The 18,774-nt window shown below is 33.7% G+C and overlaps 1 protein-coding gene across 9 annotated transcripts in view; it reads right to left on the reverse strand.

The window, feature by feature from the left end:
* RYR2 (ryanodine receptor 2) overlaps positions 1-18,774 on the reverse strand; it is a 343,878-nt gene that overhangs the window by 70,816 nt on the left and 254,288 nt on the right. For all 9 annotated transcript variants that reach the window (XM_065730001.1, XM_065729961.1, XM_065729984.1 and 6 more), the window contains 9 exons: positions 17,154-17,275; positions 13,480-13,529; positions 9,165-9,225; positions 8,267-8,505; positions 5,980-6,061; positions 5,108-5,238; positions 3,067-3,387; positions 1,443-1,683; positions 958-1,045 (listed from right to left, as the gene is read on the reverse strand). In XM_065730001.1, the coding sequence (XP_065586073.1) occupies positions 958-1,045; positions 1,443-1,683; positions 3,067-3,387; positions 5,108-5,238; positions 5,980-6,061; positions 8,267-8,505; positions 9,165-9,225; positions 13,480-13,529; positions 17,154-17,275 (1,335 nt within the window). The remainder of the gene's footprint in view (positions 1-957; positions 1,046-1,442; positions 1,684-3,066; positions 3,388-5,107; positions 5,239-5,979; positions 6,062-8,266; positions 8,506-9,164; positions 9,226-13,479; positions 13,530-17,153; positions 17,276-18,774) is intronic.

The following is an 18,774-nucleotide window of genomic DNA, read 5'->3' on the forward strand; positions in this document are numbered from 1 at the left end:
TATGGCAGAAAAGAAATTCAAGCATAGACAACAGTCTATAACAAGATAAAATACCTGAAACTGTTTAGTCTCTCTCAATTTTGATGTTTGGTTTTTTTTTACTTTTTGCTCCAGTAACTGTATGAATCATAGTTTATTTTCATTTATGCACTATTAGTGATAGTGCCTGATTAGATTTTAATCCAGACTCCTTGGTCCTTGCACAACAGAAATCAGACTTGAGAACCAAGGATTCTACATTTGGGAGAAGAGCAGTTGAAAAGAGATACTTAACTTTATCAAACATCAAGTGGTATCATATAGTAAAAATATTTTATTTGGAGATTCCTTTTAAGATATATTTGCTACTTGCATGTAGAATATCAGCTTTCCTTATCAGCTTCTATTTATGCAATCCAGGTACAGACCTACCCCTAATAATTGAATTATACACCTTAAATATTTAAAAAAATCTGTGCTGCAACACTAATTAAGTCACTATAAGTAGAGCTGTGCACTTCTTTCAGAAAGCCTTCTTCTTTCTATTAGGATCTTTTCAAAGTAATTTTTATTATAACTCTATCTAGAGGCTCAAGAATGTAGACTATATAATTTAACAAAAAGTCATTTTATTTAATGAAGCAGCTATCTCTAATGTAGTACCCACTTATTCAGGTTATAAAATAGTTTTGAAGCTGATTAAAAATATGGTAAGGACATAGGCTTGAATGAACTTAATAGTAGTTATACAATATACAAAAAAAATCCAGTCACTGTTATTACGCTACAAAACACCCATCAACTCCCCCAACTAGTCAGACATTTAAGAAGTGTCAAAAAAACCCAAAGTCATTACTGTCTCCTCATCTACAGTTCCAAATCTGATATTAAATGTGTTTTCTCAAACAAAACCACTACATAATTGACTGCCTAATAAAAAAAACTACCTTACAATAAATTTACCAAGGAGTTACTTACATGAGACTTTGACCAGTAAATAAAGACTTCAGCCACCATGCGAAACAATTCTTCAGCTTCAGGGTTGGGCTCTTTCAGCCATTTTGCCCTAAAATTTTGGCAGAAATGCTGATGATCCTTACTGGCATTATGATTGAATGCTGTTTTCAGCATTTTTCATGGATGAAAGCCAACAAAACCAAGCATGCAAATCCTTTCTAGTAGCAGCAACTTTTTGGTATCCTATTGCAAAACTCTTAAATTTTTTTTAATCCTATCTGTAGTTAATCACATTCGTATTGGGCCTAGTATCATTTTCCTATTCTGAAAAAGGCTCTACTTTTTTTAAAATTCTTTTTAGCTATAAAGCATCAGCTTGATCAACTTTAAAATTTGCAGACTGAGTAAAAGCTACTTTAATTAAATAATGGGCACACCAAGGAATAAGATATGGTATCATTAAACAAGATTTTAAGAAATTTATTAACCTATTCCTCTCCACATACCTGTTATAGTCCACAAATCTAATCAACAAAGGGTAGAAGGCATAGAGGTCCCGTGCCAAAGTGGTGAACTCATCTAGGATGAGCAGTTCAGCCTCCGACATGTCACCTCTGCCTTCTGCTCTTAGATGCTCTTCATCCGATACAACCACTGCTGCTTTTTTCTTTAGCTTATCCATCAGTGGCAGGAAGTGTGTCTTTAAGAGCTGTGGCTTCGCTTTGCTTATGATGGGCTGGGAAAACACTATTTAAGGCAATCAATATTATAATGTACAGCTGGCCACAAAATATGAACAAAACTTCTACTTTTCCTTCCTTCTTGTGTCTTATTTCTTGAATACAGAGTAAAATCCTGCCCCCATTGAAATCAGCACAAGTTTTGCCAAGAATTAAACGTGGTCAGGATTTCACATGGTTAATTTACTTTGTAACTGTGGGAGCTAAAAATACAATTTAACAGACTAACCTTGAAAGATCATAAATATTGAGGTGCCTATTTACAGATAGTTTAGCAACATATTGGTATTTACCTGCATTATTTTGCTGAACATCGAGGAAATTGTTTAATAATATGTATGGGTAGATACCTCTATAGCTAAAGAACGTTCACAATGTCTCGTAAAACTTGTGATTCCTCTTTTGTGCCTTGCTTTTCAGCTTGACTAAAGTAGGGCTGGAAAGCACACACTAGGTATTTGCAAAGCTACTCAAACAGCCTACTTATATTTCTTATGTACATAAGGACAATGGAAAGCTTGCATAGACAGAAATGAGATTGATTCTACTATCTACAAACCCATAATTTGACACTTGTTAGCATGATTTTATTTGCAAATCTACTAAAAAATTACAATGCAAATTAGCCCCTCGTATGGGTCCATTAGTGCAAAACCATTGTTAACATATCTATTAGATTACAGAGAATTTTAGGCAGTTCCATCTTATCACTAGTGCTCATTATATTACAAGACCTCAATAGACTATGAATCCAGACTGTTACCAGCTACTACAATAAGTATTGAAAAATCATAAAAAAGCCTATCTGAAAAACTGAAATCACAACACTGAAGTATTCTGACTTCTTCTTAAAGATTGCAACACTGATAAATAAACTAAAATAAAGTATATTGTTCTCACAATGTTTTCATTATTATTCTCACAATGAAGTAATGTAATGTTTAAGAAATGACATGCATTTCCTCCTTTCGTTGTGAAAGAAATGCTGGAATACGCAATTTCAAAACAGCTTTTTACAGCTCCAGCTCTCAGACAGAGCAAGAAACTTCCTGCAAGCAGTAACCTGTTATATAATGAAAATGGGCTAAACAACCATAATTTTTTCATTCAACATACTAGTAAATGGGTATGTGTATATGCTGGAGAAAAAGATATAATTTGATGTACTTCTTAAATTATTTATTAAGAGATTAATACATACTGCTTGTACTATTTTTCCTTATAATTAGTGTACTACTTTGTCAAGATTCATATTTTTTAAAAAACAAATATATGAGTGTTATTCTAAATCAACTTTAAGAGGGTAAATACAGAGTAATTCAGAGTGTATAAATAGATACATATTCCAATCATATACACATTTATCTATCTTTTTGTTTTTACATCTTACCTGCTAACCTCTTCATCCAGGCTCCTTCATCAATACCAAGGTTGTTATAGATGATTTTCAAGATGTTACCCAACAGTGTGTTCATGTGCTCTGATGTCAAGGCTGTACAACACACTTCAGCTTTGTCAGGATTGTTTTCCGGCCCATGCTCCCACCAGTGTGACATGTAACTACACAGCATAGGCAGTATGACTTCCATTATATGTGGCATTTGTGTGTAGCGAATACCAGATTCTGCCAGTTCCACTATTTCTTCCATTAGCTTCACCAAGGAAGGGATATTTGGGCAAACCTCTTCTACAGTAGTAGGCAAATTGAGAACTATTAAAAAAGAAAATTAAAAATCCCAAAATGAATACACTAAGTCATAGAAAGCAAATAATTATCTCCAAGTGATAATTAGCACCACATTTTTTTCCCCATTTGCATGCCTTTCTGATCAAAGGGAAAAAAATAATAAAACAAAATAAAACAAAACAACAGTCATACCATTTAGTAATAAAATGGTTATATATAAGCCTCCATAACAAATTTTTCTATAATAAAAACAATTCCTTTGTGAAAGCTTCAACAATGAAAGGAAGATTAAATTTCAGAATTCCAACCAGTGTGAGCTTTGTAGGTGGGGAAATATCACTACAATGAGTATCTCCCCAAAACATATAAAGTGAGACATGACTTTACCAATAGAAAAAAGAAAAACAATCCCTGAAATACTGAACAGAATAAATTTTGGGAAACTGACTTTTAGAGGAGAATTTTGGATTGTAGAAGTAGGCTTCTCAGATTCCTTGAATTGTCAGTTCTTTCCTCTGAAAGGGAACTGCAACTGTCAACTGTCTTTTTTTTTTTTTCTTTCTCCTGCAGGCAGTTTCTTTCATGTGTAGTTAATAAGTACATCCATTAGCTCATGAGTGTCTGAGATCCTGATACACATATGCAGTGAGAAAATAGATATCTACATATTGAAAATGTAGCCCACCATTTATTAATAAAACCTTGCCATTATAGAGTAAGGCTAGATCTTTCCAAAAACATTATTTTCTCTTAGCTAGGCTCAAGTAGATTTTACACACCCACTTTAGTGTCCTTTAGTGTGCTCTAAGCACAATGCAATACTGGAAAATAAATTTAAATATATGTTAAAATAAATTTAAAAATCAGCTTATTGTCTTTCTAGATACATTAGAGGAACTAGAATATATATGATAAGCAAGCACATGTGTTCATACTTGCAAGATAAAATGCTATAACCCTTTGAAGAATGTTTCATATCTGTCTTTTCTTTATAAATACAGGCGAAGTTATAAAAGTTATAGAATTTTAAGTTGCATTTTATGCACTGTAATTATACAAATCTGTGTTATAATTCACACTCAGTATACATGTAGAGATTGTAAAGATCCACTGTAACTTCTATTTTCCTTTGAAAGAAGTGGCACATATATCCTTATTCCACAACTGTCTTAGCACGAGAAACATCAAGAGTTTCAGAGGTGGAACATAAGGACATGTGCAAAATAAGCATATTTAGTGCTACTGGAGAGTATTATTCTGAGTCTTGTATTTCCAATAAGAAACAAAAAAAAAAAAAACCAGCTTATATACTATGCTGAACTACATATACTTTATATTTTTTATGTACACAGGTAAAAGTATTTTGTTTCGATTCCAAGTATGTGCGTTTTAGGTACTCAGTACTGTATACAAAAACTGAGGTACTAAAGTTACTGATTAGAATATATAATTCCATCATCCAACGTACAGCACCTGAACTACTAACACTGCATGAAGTCTTCACAACAAATTCATTCTAAAATCATATTTTGAGTACAGAATCTTACAGTGAAAATATCAGTACCTTTAAAACTTATAATAATTAGTTTTACTAAAATTTGCCCATTCATTTATGAAAGAACACAAGAAGGTAAAAGAAAAATCTTGCACTATAAACTGTATGCAAAAATACATTTACTAAGGCAAGCAACACTCACAGTGAAATTTGTGTTTTCATAAGCATCACATGAGATTCTAGAAATACCTGCTCTGTCCCTTGCATTCTTGGTATTGTAAATTGAGTAGATATTATGTTTGTTCAAATGAGTTTCCAAAAAAGCCACAGGAAAGGCACCTGAGAAAGCAGCCAAGCATTCTCCTAACGCTGATCGTTGCCTGTTAATTAATAAACATCATTAAAGTTTCACACTGTTTAATGAATACACTATTTTTGGTGTAAATCGGCATTTATTTTATTCTAAAGTCTTCATCTCAAAGAGGTAAGTCTGCATATTATTAAGATTATCAAGACGAGAAAAGGTAATAGAAAAAAGTACAGCAAACTCTGCTAATAGATTAATGTCATGACATAAAACATCAAAGATGGACTGCGCATTTGAAAGCAAGTGAGGAATATGCAGGAAAAACACAAAGCCACCATGTTAGTGATATTTGTTCTATTACGTTCCTATCAGCTTTACTGATTTTATAGTTAAGAAAAAGTTCACTTAATAGACTGATGTGTCAAGAGACCAAGTATGACTATCATTGTATCTTAGAGATAAAACTTCCTTTTTCTTAGATATAACAACAACAATAGCTGAACTGAGCATCAAATATTTAGAGTTCCTCAGCTGGACCTTAAATGATGTGATGTTTTTAATTAGTTAGATTACTTTGTCTGTAATTTTTGGTTGAATTAAGTAATATATTTTGAAAAAAGTGTAACATAACATTTTAAGTACAATGCAATAAGTTCTGCAGGATTCTGCTTAACATCTGAGCGCAATTTTTTTTTCCTGTCAAGGTGTGTTTCCAAAAACCACATCTTCGCATATTCTTTTCTGGAGTACATATATTTATTATCTGTATTTATATCCTGGTTAATCAAAATAGATGAAAATTTTTTCATCTTACCGCTCTACATATATACTTTTGCTGGTTCCCAGAGCATACAAACTGGCCAATATTCTGTAACAAGACACTTGAACATCTTCCACTAAAGAAATGAAAAAATGATAGGTATTAAGAGAAAATGTCATTAAAATTCTTTTGACATCAACTGCAGTGATGAGATTAAGCCATCAAGGACAATCTACAGCAACTATTCTCTAAACACAAAAACAGTCTTCTGAACATTCAATGCCACAGCAGAAATTAATGGCATAGCAACTCTGTAAGAACAAAATCTAATTCAATAAGTATTAATAGCTATAGAAAATAATATCAATCTTTTCTAGTTTTCTCAAGCATTTTCACTTCAAAAAACTTCATGGCAAATCAAATAAAGTTTATGAGTAAAAAAAATTAAAAAATTTTAAGATTTATATACAAATGCAACATCAATGTATTTAATACACAGAGGAAATGCAATGCCATTAAATATGTATTTAAGTCTTTTAATTACGTTTCATATTCTTTTTTGATTTAGACTTAGATAATTAATAGCATCTACTTAATTTACATTACATTTACAAAGGATTAAAAAAGAGAAATAATCCCTTCAGTTCTTCTGAATACTTCCCCAGACCATGTTTCAAAATTATAAAGCATTTCAATCACACAAATGTGAGATTTATCTTAACATCTGTTTGAAAAAATGATTTTCCAGTGTAAGATGTGGTACTAGTGTCACAGTAGAATAAATACCATCAAGGACAACACTCCCATTTTTCTTTTACAACTTCTATATTCTCTCCCACAGTACTGTACACTTCACCTAAAACACAATGAAATTTTGGGACTAAAATAGACATAATGTGCTGGGAAAACCTAGAAGATGGTTCATCAAAGCAAGATATTCTGATTCTTTACTACAAAGTAATTATCGTTCCATTCACCTTTTAGAGCTGAATCTTTTTATGTAATAATAATAACCTCAGGTACACTATTGCACCTTTGTACATAACCACATTTACTCTGTAAATGTAATACATACACCAGGTCAAGATGCCTGCCATCGGAATATTACAAACAATATAATCTTACAATTAGGCATAATTTAAACTAATAGTTTTCTGAGTTTCTGAATTCCTATACTGGGAGTTTAATGTCAACATGAGCTATGTGGAATTTCTCACTAGTAGGAAAGTATGAAAGGCTTATCACGAAGTTCCAAAATGCAAAATATCAGATAAAAAAATAAGTCACGTTAATGCCTGATAAACAATATTTTATAATGATGTAGTAATAGGTATTAACCTGATAGATTTTTTTTTCTGAATACTGTCAGAGTCTCCTGAATATTACAGAAATAATTTAATAAGAGAACTGGATATTTATGTCCCAACACATTCTAATCCATCAATAGAACTCAAAATTTTCAAAAACAACTCTTTAAGGCTATTTTAAATAATGATTTTTCAGATACTAAGGACCACTTTTCAGAGAATTCCATAAATGAGATAGCTACAAAGAAGCAGAACAGTTTGCTTTAACATAGTCTGGGCAGCAGAAATCCTATGGAGCTCCTAAAACACACAGTATTAAAACTTTGTGTTCATGGAATCACAAAATCACTAGGGTTGGAAAAGACCTCTAATACCATCCAACCATTTGCCTGTCACTAATATTTTCCACTAAATAATGCCCCTCAGTACAACATCTAAACACTTCTTAAACACCTTCAGGGGTGGTGACTCTACCACATCCTGATGTTGCAGACTAAAAAGCTTTGTCCTGAAGAGAATGGATTTGGGAAAATGAATAACACTGAATCTGTTACAATTGGAATACCCATGGAAATGAAGCGACATGCATTCCTTTATTTAGTGACTGAATTCTACATTTCTGCATTTACTTTTTTATTTATTTTTACAAATTGAGATGCACCTACACGCACACCCTGCTAACTGGGGTGTGCATTACAATGCGCCATCACGAGAGCAATATATCCTCAGCTACAAACAGAGTAAAGACAAATTAACTTCAAGTAACTTTTCCCAGTGACTAAATAACAGTGGACCTATGGTGGAGACAATACCAAAACTAAGCCTTCAAAACCACAGCTTCTTTAGTATTTACAGAAGGCCCACTAAAACCTGCAGACTGTTCTAGATTATTTATCATAAACGTTTAATTTAATCAAAATTTTGTCAAAGTAGGATGGGATCTGTCCTTCTACAATAGAAATGAAAGCCTATTAATACTTACTACATTATATTAAGAATATATTAATGGCATGGCATTTCTAAATAATACGTACATATCAAATCTTCCCCAAACTGGTGCTGTCCAATATGCTCAAACAATGAAGATAGCACTGGCAGGAGAGCCACTGTGGTATAATTGATGATTTGTGTAACTCCCTTGGGCTGGTTTCTGCTGTGTGTAAACTGGCCTTGCTTAAGATTTTCCATTGTTTTCTCCAGATCCTCAGCAGCATTGTCCAAAAATGCTCTCAATGCCATCTTAACAGACTCCAGACCAGTTTTCATCACAGTTCTGTATATACCATGCAAAGAAAATGAAACAGAATATTCCATTAGATGAGCATGAAATAACATCTAGTCTTGTTTTTTATGAAATAGATGAGACAGATCTAAAGAAAATTCTTTCATCTCCGAAGACTATAAAATCTTCTCATAGCAGAACAAGCTAATGAAAGAAAAAAGTAATAGGTGCACAACATAAGGGTTTTTATTCGTTTTTCCACTGTAAAAAAATTAGATCTCTTTAGATTCCATAGGGAATAATTTGCTCAAAATAAAACCTGGGTTAATTTTCAATGACACTCAGAGACAGATTCACTGCAAACCAGGTGCATTTAACTCCTGATTTATTTATTTTGACTAAGCAGCATAAATAAAAGCATAAAATGTTTTTAATGTTACTGTGTTTTTGAGACAATCACGTGATTATAAGCAGATGAAAGAACAGTCAGCAGTTCCTTGACACCACTTGAAGTGTAACTTAAAAATACTGTTCTGCCAAAATCTATGTAGGTAAAACAAGTAATTAACCTATTTTGAAATAGGAATTATTTTCAATAATATAATTTCTTTCTTGACTATTGAAATGCGGTAGCCTTACACAAATCTGACTGGATACTGTTCTCTTTTAGGTTATATTCTTTGAACTTTAGGAAACACATTCAGTATTACCTGGCATCCAAGGTCTGTCCCAAAATGTGAAGACAGTTGACTATTGATGTTGCATCATTTCCTAAATAGGAAGGAAAATTACCCACCAATTTAGCTGTGTATACTTTAGAGCATACCTACAGTCTGCTAATCATGCCTTTGGTTTTAATGAAAGAGTAAATTACATAGTAGAAGAGTAATTCAACTTTTGTAAAATTTTGACAAGCAAGTTAAAAACATGCAGTTTGTTGTCTTATCCTTGTTTGTACAAATTCAGTAACTAGAGGCAGTTAAGCATCTCTCATCAAATAGCTGAGGCATTCAAGAAGGAAGCATTTAAATGTGGGGTTAATAAGAGTTATAGTGTATTGTCTGGTTTTCATTTAATTTTATCAACATTGCTTAAATTGATCCAAGTTTATAAGAACATTTATCTTCCCCCTTTCAGGAAAATAAAAGCTGTTTTTGCAACTCTGACAAGAAGAGAAGATATATAAAACATCACCAAAAAGTTTAGCTTGCTCTCTGGTGTTACCAATACACTATTTATAGAAGCAGCAAATCTGCTCTACGTAAGTAATAGTCTTTGTCACTATATACATTACAATTATGGATGTAAAAAGAGAACTTACACACATGCCTCGTATGAACATGCACAGACTCTGATGTTGCCATGTATATGTCACCGCTAGGTTCACATTTAATGCAGGACAGAGTTGAGCATAAAATTTGACCCAGAGTTTATATAATTTTTTAAAAATATAAATCATTGCACAAATGAAAGTATTTTTCCTTTCTTCTCTATAATTCTAGTTTCTCAATTAAAAATAAATAAATTAAACAGACTGAAAGCTTAAGAAAAATTACTTGCTTTTCTAGTTAACAAAATTAAGGGGTAGTTTTGCAGTGTAGACTCACAGTTGATTAAACAAACTAGAACTACAGTTTCTATGGCTGCCCTCAGCCATGCTGTCTCATCCTTTTTACTGGCACTCATGGCCATGCAATGATGTAACAACCAGATGATAAAGCTGAGGAATCCCAAATGAATCCTACACAAAAAAAGTAACCATACCCATAAAGGTTTTTGTCAGCTCCTATTTTTGACAACCCCTATCTCCTTACTATTTTACTGCCCTTGTGACATGAATGCCAGCACTGATGAAGAAAAGATTTCAGGACCATGGGAAAGACAGCAGAGATAGAAGCATTCAAGGCAACCCTGGTATAGACTGTGGATTAAACTGTCAAGCAAACTGTGCATATTCTGTGAGCTGCAGTATAGTGTTCACTCTATTTCCCTGAAAAGTAACATTGGTGATCAATTTATACCATATAGATACACCATGTAGATACAACAGCCATATATTCATGAGGAATCAGGTACCTTCTGGGGTGCAACAAGGTGGAAGATTAAAAACTTCATCTATTTATTCTGAAAACCAAACAAATTTTAGGTATATCCCTACAGCAGATATTGAAGGTTTTGTCTTTTTTCCCCAATGGTAATAAAATTATCATAAAATCTATTGATGTACAAGAAATACATTCTAAACCAATATTAAAAGACTATGCAAGGTAACACGTTCAAAACAGGCAGCTTCAGTACTTCACCCCAAAACAAGATTTACACAACTATCTTAATTCAAGTAAAATCAGTAACAGTTTTGAATGCCTTGAAATTTTTGTATTATTTTGCATTATGGTAACAAACAACAGTTTTAATCGCTCCCTCCTTTAATCAAAACATACATTTGGTTTGGAAGCATCTAGCTTAAATTTACTGGAAATTGCTTTGAAGACAGTAATTAAAATGCTGATGATCTGACAACCTATTCTTCCACACAGAATTAGGATCGGCTCTGAAGGCCGTTTCTACTTCTGCCGTAAATAGACATAGCTGTAGCACGGCCACATAATAGAAAATCTTTTCCTATTAAAGAAGAATTTGCAAGTTCTGGAGACTTTTAAAAATGAATCAGTTTGAGAGGTGGGTTTGCACAGATGAATGTAAACCTAGCAATTTGCATATTTTGGAAGCCAGATGGGTATAGGCATCTATAAACACTATTACATGTCATTTAACGAAACAAGAAGTGAGGGCAACCAGTTAACTTACTGAAAAAGAAACACAAGAGAAAAATATTTTTCTTAGGAATAAACATAAGCAACATAAGCAATGGAAGAACCTTCCATGTGTTTATCTTGGACATCAGAGTAGAACTCCGTTATCACAAAAAACTGGTGTACTACAGTTTAGCCATTTTTATCAACATAGCACTGAAATCAGCCTATCTAAACTATCATGGAAACTCCTTCCTGGAGTGTCACTCTTTCTTTATAATCTACAATAGGATTTGTTACAAAATCTTAGAAAACACAATTTGCTATGAAATATAGGTTTAGGTTCTGCGGAAATTCTGAGTCTTACTTTGGTGGTTTGATGTCATTCATTTACTTGTTTTCATCTAAAACAACAAAAGTGTTGTGGGTTTTTGGGGGTTTTTTGTTTGTTTGTTTGTTTTTTGCATATTTTATATGAAACTTTTTAAATCAGTACAGGACATTTACTAATAACATTAACATATGCAGCTGTATCCTCACAGTAAATATAAAGCACTTGTATGGAATGTCAATAAAATAACAAATTCCCTAATATCCATAAAGCATATTACCAAGCAACTCTTGTTCATTTAAGCAGCCCTCATGGCTCCAGCTGTATTCTGACAGGCTGTTCTCAAGCATTTTCCCCTTTTCTGCACAGGCCCAAAATTGCTCAAAGTACAGTTCTACTGATCCAATCAGGATTTCTAACGTAATTTAATTCATTCTCAAAGTAAGGCAAGCTGTAAGATGACTTTGACTTGAGTTAATAGGTTCACAGTTGCAACCATGCTTCAGAGATTTATTGCAATCTTGTCACAACTAATGGGAAAACTACAGTATATTTCTGCTTCAGCACAAAGATTTTGTATTCACTTAGTTACTGCACACTGGGAAACTCGAGTCGAAAACCAAATCATAGCTGTGGTGCACCATCCTATACCATCTGTCCTATCTCCTCCTACTGTTTGAATCCAGCCAAAGAACAGAAATTGAATAAACTGAAAAAGTCTTTCCCTTAGTACTCAAATAAATTATGCTGAATCCAATGTTGCACTTGAATTTTCATTCATTAGGAGAAAAAAAATAATAAAAACAAATTCACACAGCAACAACTACAAAATAATTCCTGAAAAAACCTTAATAGTATAGCTGAACTAGTTTATTCTTTGAAGAAATAACCTATGTGTACACGATAGCTTATACATAGGTTTGTGACATATTCCATCCTTCAGAAAAAACTACACCACCACTCAGCTCCATTCTTTCTATGATTTTTTGACTTAACAGGAGAAACCACTCTGTTCATCACAAAACATACTTAAATGCATTATCCCCAAATAACTTCTACTCTTCTGATTTTAACGGTTTTTGTAATGGTGTGTAAGGCTTTTCATATACCACACTGCTGTATCAAATTAGTTCCTTCTCTTCATTTTTTCATGACATTGAATAAAATACGTAGAAATTGAGTTAGACGCATGTTACCTTAATCGAATTTTAATCAGATAGATAATTACTCAATCAGATATGTGCAGGAATGCTGAATTTTGCAGTACACCCATTAATTGCAGAAGCTATATGTCATAGGATGTGCTATTTCAACTATTCTATTATCATGGCATAAGAAAAATTTGCAAAGAAAAGGACTGTGCCACACATTGCACTTAGTAATTACACTATATGGAGACTTCGAATTATTTTTTTTCACATTAAGAAAAACAAACACCCAGCCCCTGATAGATTCACATAATACCAAAGATAAAGTAGACATGCGTATGTGAGGTGGTAAAGCACATCTGGGAATGTTTAAGATTTCCACAGAACATCACCAAGCATTTCAGCCCACTACTAATTTTCCTTAAGGAGTTTCCAATACAAATGTACAGTTCTGATACTCTGCATACTTCTGATACTCCAAGTGAATTATAATAAAATAACAGATATGTAACTATAATTAACTCAGTGATTTTTTTTAAAGAATAATGAAATGCATATATTGATTAAGACACACAGAAAACAAAGTAACCCCACACCCCCAAAACTGGTAACTACAAAAGCTTCTCATTTCATCTAATAAACTGTGTGATCTACCAGCCTAAACGATTAGTGGTCTTTGATGACCATGCATTTCAGCCATGCAGCATGCAACAAAGCAGCACATAACGCAATGCAAAAATGGCAAAGAAAACCAAGAGATGGCCATGCTAGAATTTATCAAGGGTCTCCTTACCAAACAGTGAAATCCTATGCCTGACAAGAACTCCAAGTTTGCAGAACAGGCTGAAGACAAAAGAAAAATAAAAAAGAAGGAAAAAAGAAGATAAAAGGGGGGGAGGGGGAAGAAAGAAAAAATAACAGCTGATATATGAGCAGGAAAAGCAACATGATGTCACGCAGAAAGAATCAATTATCTGAGCAGAATGTGGGACAGTATTAAAGAAAGAGATTTTAAGTGCATATCCTTAACAAACATGGTTAAATAAGCACATATTGTAATTAAAGGAAAAAAAACAAACTAAATTAAATTAAAAGCAAAGCTAACTAATATAAAAGCCACAAGGAAATTACTATTAAAGCTTTAGGAAGTAAAATATGGTAGGATGCTACTCAGGATGTCACTGAGAATTTGAAAACAAAAGGTAAAAATGTCAAACTAATTGAAGTGTTCGATGGCAAAAGTTTAACTAATCGAACTTGGATCTGCCATCTTGAGAACACGGCATGAATTCTTTTAAATACAATGTTTTTCAAGGCATGACTTAACTTGAGATACAACATAAATCAATGTGAAAAATAGCCTCTTAAATGTCAAAAAGTAAACCAAAATGAACATCATCAATGATTTGATTCCGTGTGTGTAAAATACTTCTTCGTTGATGAGAAGTGTCCCATTCTGAACAATAAAGAATGAAGCTTTCCATTAACTCACAGAAGCAGGAGCACTCTGTCCTACTCAAATTGAACTGGCATCCAAATATGGGAGAAATTTGTGCAACCCTTAGGACCCAGTCCACTCTGAGTATTTTGTTCAACAGTGATGAATTTTGATTTTTATTTTGTTTGTTTGTTTTTCAGTAAATGCCCTAATCTGTTAGAATGACATGAACTATACCCTGTACTTTTACAAGGGCTGCTCCAAAAGTATTGACCCCTATATTATTATGTTGTTCATGACATCAGAGGCAGAAGGTGGTGGTATGAGTACAAGCTGAACCTTTCACCAATATTGTATTACTTTTTTTTTGCTGCACAGCAGGGGGACATTCTGTCACATGGCTTCTGACATGTAAGCGAAGCAACTGTATATAATTTAATTCCTTCATGCAGAAAAAATGGCACCCCATGACATTCATCAACACTTGTTGCATGTTTCAGGAATCTGAATAGCGGATGTGAGCACAGTGAGGTGGTGGGTTGGTGCATTCCAACAAAGTTGAAAAATAGTATTCTATAGGTGAGAATGTGCTCTATCAACTAGTGTTATTGTGCTCTTTGTATTTGCTGTTTCCAGGGAAATAAATAGGAAGCATTACTTTTGGAGCAACCTCCATAATAAGCTATTTTAATTATTATTTAATTATCAAATTATTATAAGAAATTTCTGTTTTAAAAGCAAAATACACATAAGCATGTTTGCACAGTCCTTGAATAAGATCTGAACATGTTCCACTGACAGATGAGAGCTTTGTGCCAAATGGAAACGTTTATGTCCAGAATCAGAATGGTCACGTTAATGTTCTGTTGAATCCACCTTACTAGCCAGTGCACAATGATCCATTATAACAACAGCAACTGCTCTATTTTATAAAAGATTCTGGTTGGTGCATGGTCCAGGCTCTCTGCTCACCTATACCATGAGGCAGATGTATACTACTCATTCTTGTATGAGAATCCTGGTTCATCGAGTCCAGCAAGAAATGCTGTACAGAGGTATACTATCATTGTACAATCCCTGTCTTCATTCCAATAATGACATTGATCAGTTTTCAATCTATCTTCTTTTGCAGCAGACAAATACTACTCAACTTACTGTAAACATTCAGCAGATACTGTTTCCTTAAAATCAAACTGAATCTATTATCTCCAGCATAAAAAGTTTAGGGAAAAAGAAAAAAGAAAAAGAAAAAAAAGAGAAGAAAAAAAGCACAAAAATCCACAACTTCCATATGGTGAGTACTTAGACTCGTTCAGAACTAATCTGACACAACTGCAAACATACAAGGAATTTTACAGCAGTATAAGGGAGAAGAAATGCAATCCTGAAGAAGCTGTTTACAAATAAATAAAAGATAATTCCATGATATTTCAGGAGGAAGTGACCCATATGTTCTCCTACAACTGGTCTAGATTTAATATGTTTGCTAAACAACAAATGATTGTTGCACTTGTTGACAATCAAAATGACCTCTTTCATGGTTTAAAACAATGTAAGCTCATGTTCACTGGAAAAGACAGCAGTCTGAAACTGCACTTGATTCAAAGGGAAGTCTCGATAAGAGTCGCATCCAAACAAATCTAAAGGGGAAACAACAGAAGATCCAAAATTCAGCTTTGAAAAATTCCCTACAATCGGGAGAGCGTGGGAGAAACAATAACGTTGTGAATCTATTAAAGCAGCCCAAAACAGCACTTTAAAAAATGGATCACGTAATGTAGTTGTATTATCCTGACAGTTAAGAAATAAGCTGCACAATAGCAACAGTTATAGCCAAGATTTATCCAGGTTTGCATGTGTTTTATTGATTTTTTCTGACACTTCTGGATGGAAAAAAACTGAATCGAGTTTGGCAGCATCCCTGATACTTTTGATGAGCTACATATTCCGGACTGTCACGCATACAGCTAGACAGCACATGCACAGAATTCCTGAATCCATACTGCACGTGCTAATATTTCCTTGTTTGGCATGGAGTCTTTACTTCACAAACGCTAAAATGTTTTTATCCAGGATATTACAGAGAGAAACACAGCAGTTCTAGATGCATGCATTTCAAAATAATTGTTTAGTTCTTTGAAGAAGGCCATTCAGCCAAGCTACCAGACCAAATCAACTCAGGTGATGACAGGGCCAAGAGTAACTCTATTTATTTTTAGCATTGCTGCTAGAAAGTTTACTCAATGTTAATACAGTCTTGGATATCCCCTCATATCTGTATGATCCCTCATATCTGTATGCCTGTCTACCTCAAAGAGCTACAATTTAGTTTTGACCAGTTTGGTAGAAAAAGCAACCAAGAGGACATCCATAACACCTGTACTGTGCAGGTACACAGATGGTCTTGTGTAGTATTTGTAGTCCTCACTACTAAATGGGAAACATGAGTTTCAATTCAACCAGAAATGAAATTAAGTGAAACCATTCCTGGAAATACAGTTTAATAATGTATAACTTCAGAAGATGTATCAAGAGGATATTTCTGTAGTATTACTACTGTTGTCACTACTTAGAAAATCAAAGAGCAGAAAGAATATAATAATTTATTTTTTAAGGTGGACAGTAATAATGACATTGTTACTGAAATTCAGTTATTGGCAGTATTTTCCTTTAAGTATAAATAAAATGTTGTAGGAATAATTACTTCACTACATATGTAATCCCAACAGTGAGAACTGATACACAATTATATATCCTATACTACAGATGTATTGTTGCTCGTAAATTAAGATCCTGCATTTGAAAATCATCATCACTACCTTTAAAACATCACATAATCATAACTCGGGACACTCTTCCTCATTTCATGCAATGAATTTTCTCACACGGGAAAGGAAGTGAAAAAAGGTTAATTTTTATATTTGTAAAAATGTTTCTCAGCCTCCCACTTCTCACCTACCCACAATAAATTACAATGTTTAATGACATATATACATGTGCATACAAATTAACATTATTTTAAAATTTACCTTGTCACCATTTCTTTCTCCTTATTAGAGGCATGGCCTCCACTGCTGAGAGGCCTACTTGCTGCAGATAAGAAATACAAACGATGATTTTTGAAATACTGATCAATCAATGGGAGCACAACCTGAAATTACATCAGAAAGAAGTGGTTATCTGAGGGCTTTCTTTGCTATGTTTTCTATTATCCTTTGTAAGTCACAGCTACAGACAGGATATTTCAAATGTGTTCACTTTCAAATTCCCAATATATTTTATTGTCTATCTATTTTCATTAAAAAAAAAGTTATTATCCAAGATACTTAAAATATCATCAGGAAAAGCAGCAAAAAATTATTTACATTATCACTCAGACTAGATCTCTGAGGAATATAAACAGGAAGCATTATTTCATTTTATGACACAATTTAATATTTGTCCAGTATTGCATACCTGGACACAACTATTGTTGTTCATACCTTTAATGTAGGGAGGTTTCAATAAAAAAATCCCTTTGAACTGATACACTAATGGCATTTAATGCTACATGCTCTCAAATAAAACTCCAAGAACACCCTCACTCATTAAGGGCTTGTCCACAAAAGTTTTCTTATAATTACTTCCTTTTGCGTATGTGTTCACAAAAACGAGTGTCAATGATCACAGAAAAATAGTATGTTATGTAAGTACTGCAGGAGATTACACTTTACTGCAAACGTATCAGGGTTAGGAAACGTTGCAAATACCTACCTGTGCCTATTCACTAATGAACTGAAAAGGTACTTTGAACATTCAAGCTCCAGACAGGCTTTTGAGTGCCAAAGTTAAAAACAGGTTTTCTTAATTCAAATTCTCATATGAAGAAGAACTGGGCTGACAGGAACCAAAAAGGTCAACAATGGAATATGCAAAGTCCTGTATCTGGGGAGGAATAACCCCACGGATTGATACACAGTGAGAGCTGACTGCCTGGAAAATAGCTCTGCAAAGGAAGACCTGGGATCCAGATGGACATCAAGTTGACTAAGAATCAACAGTATCCCTGCTGCAAAGAACTCAAATAGCAACTTGATCATTATTGATTAAATGGAGTTGTAAAGGGCACAATACAAGGTTCTGTCCAAACACAAGGAAATACTTTTTTAAAACAAACAAATAAAAACAAACAACAACAAATAACACTACTATGAGGTTGACCCAGCACGAGGACATGTTGCTCTGACAGGCTGTGGTGTCTCCCTCCTTGGAGATACTCAAAAGCCACCTGGACAAAGTCCTGAGTACTTTGCCGTCTTTGACACTGCCTGTGCAGTGTGCCTAGACTACATGACTTCCAGACGTCTATTCCAACCCTCAGCCATTTTGTGGTTCTGTGATGAAGATTTTGGCATTATTTTAAAACAAGAGATAGAGATAAAGAAGGTAACATTGAACGATACATGACAGGTCAGTTCCAGTAAACATTCAGCTGACTAAAGACTGTAACAGAAACTACTGAACTACACCATCAGTAAACGGAAAATGTAGGGAGGTTATAACATCACAAGATTAATTACATATAATTAAGGGAATAATGATAGCAAGAAAAGAGTCCTGTAATTTTTTTCATGATTATACTTCATTTTTGTATTTTCAAGCTATTTTTAT

This window comes from Cyrtonyx montezumae, unplaced genomic scaffold (assembly GCF_038088225.1).
Source record: "Cyrtonyx montezumae isolate F1298 unplaced genomic scaffold, pur_monq_1.0 scaffold_0, whole genome shotgun sequence".
NCBI lineage: Eukaryota > Metazoa > Chordata > Aves > Galliformes > Odontophoridae > Cyrtonyx > Cyrtonyx montezumae.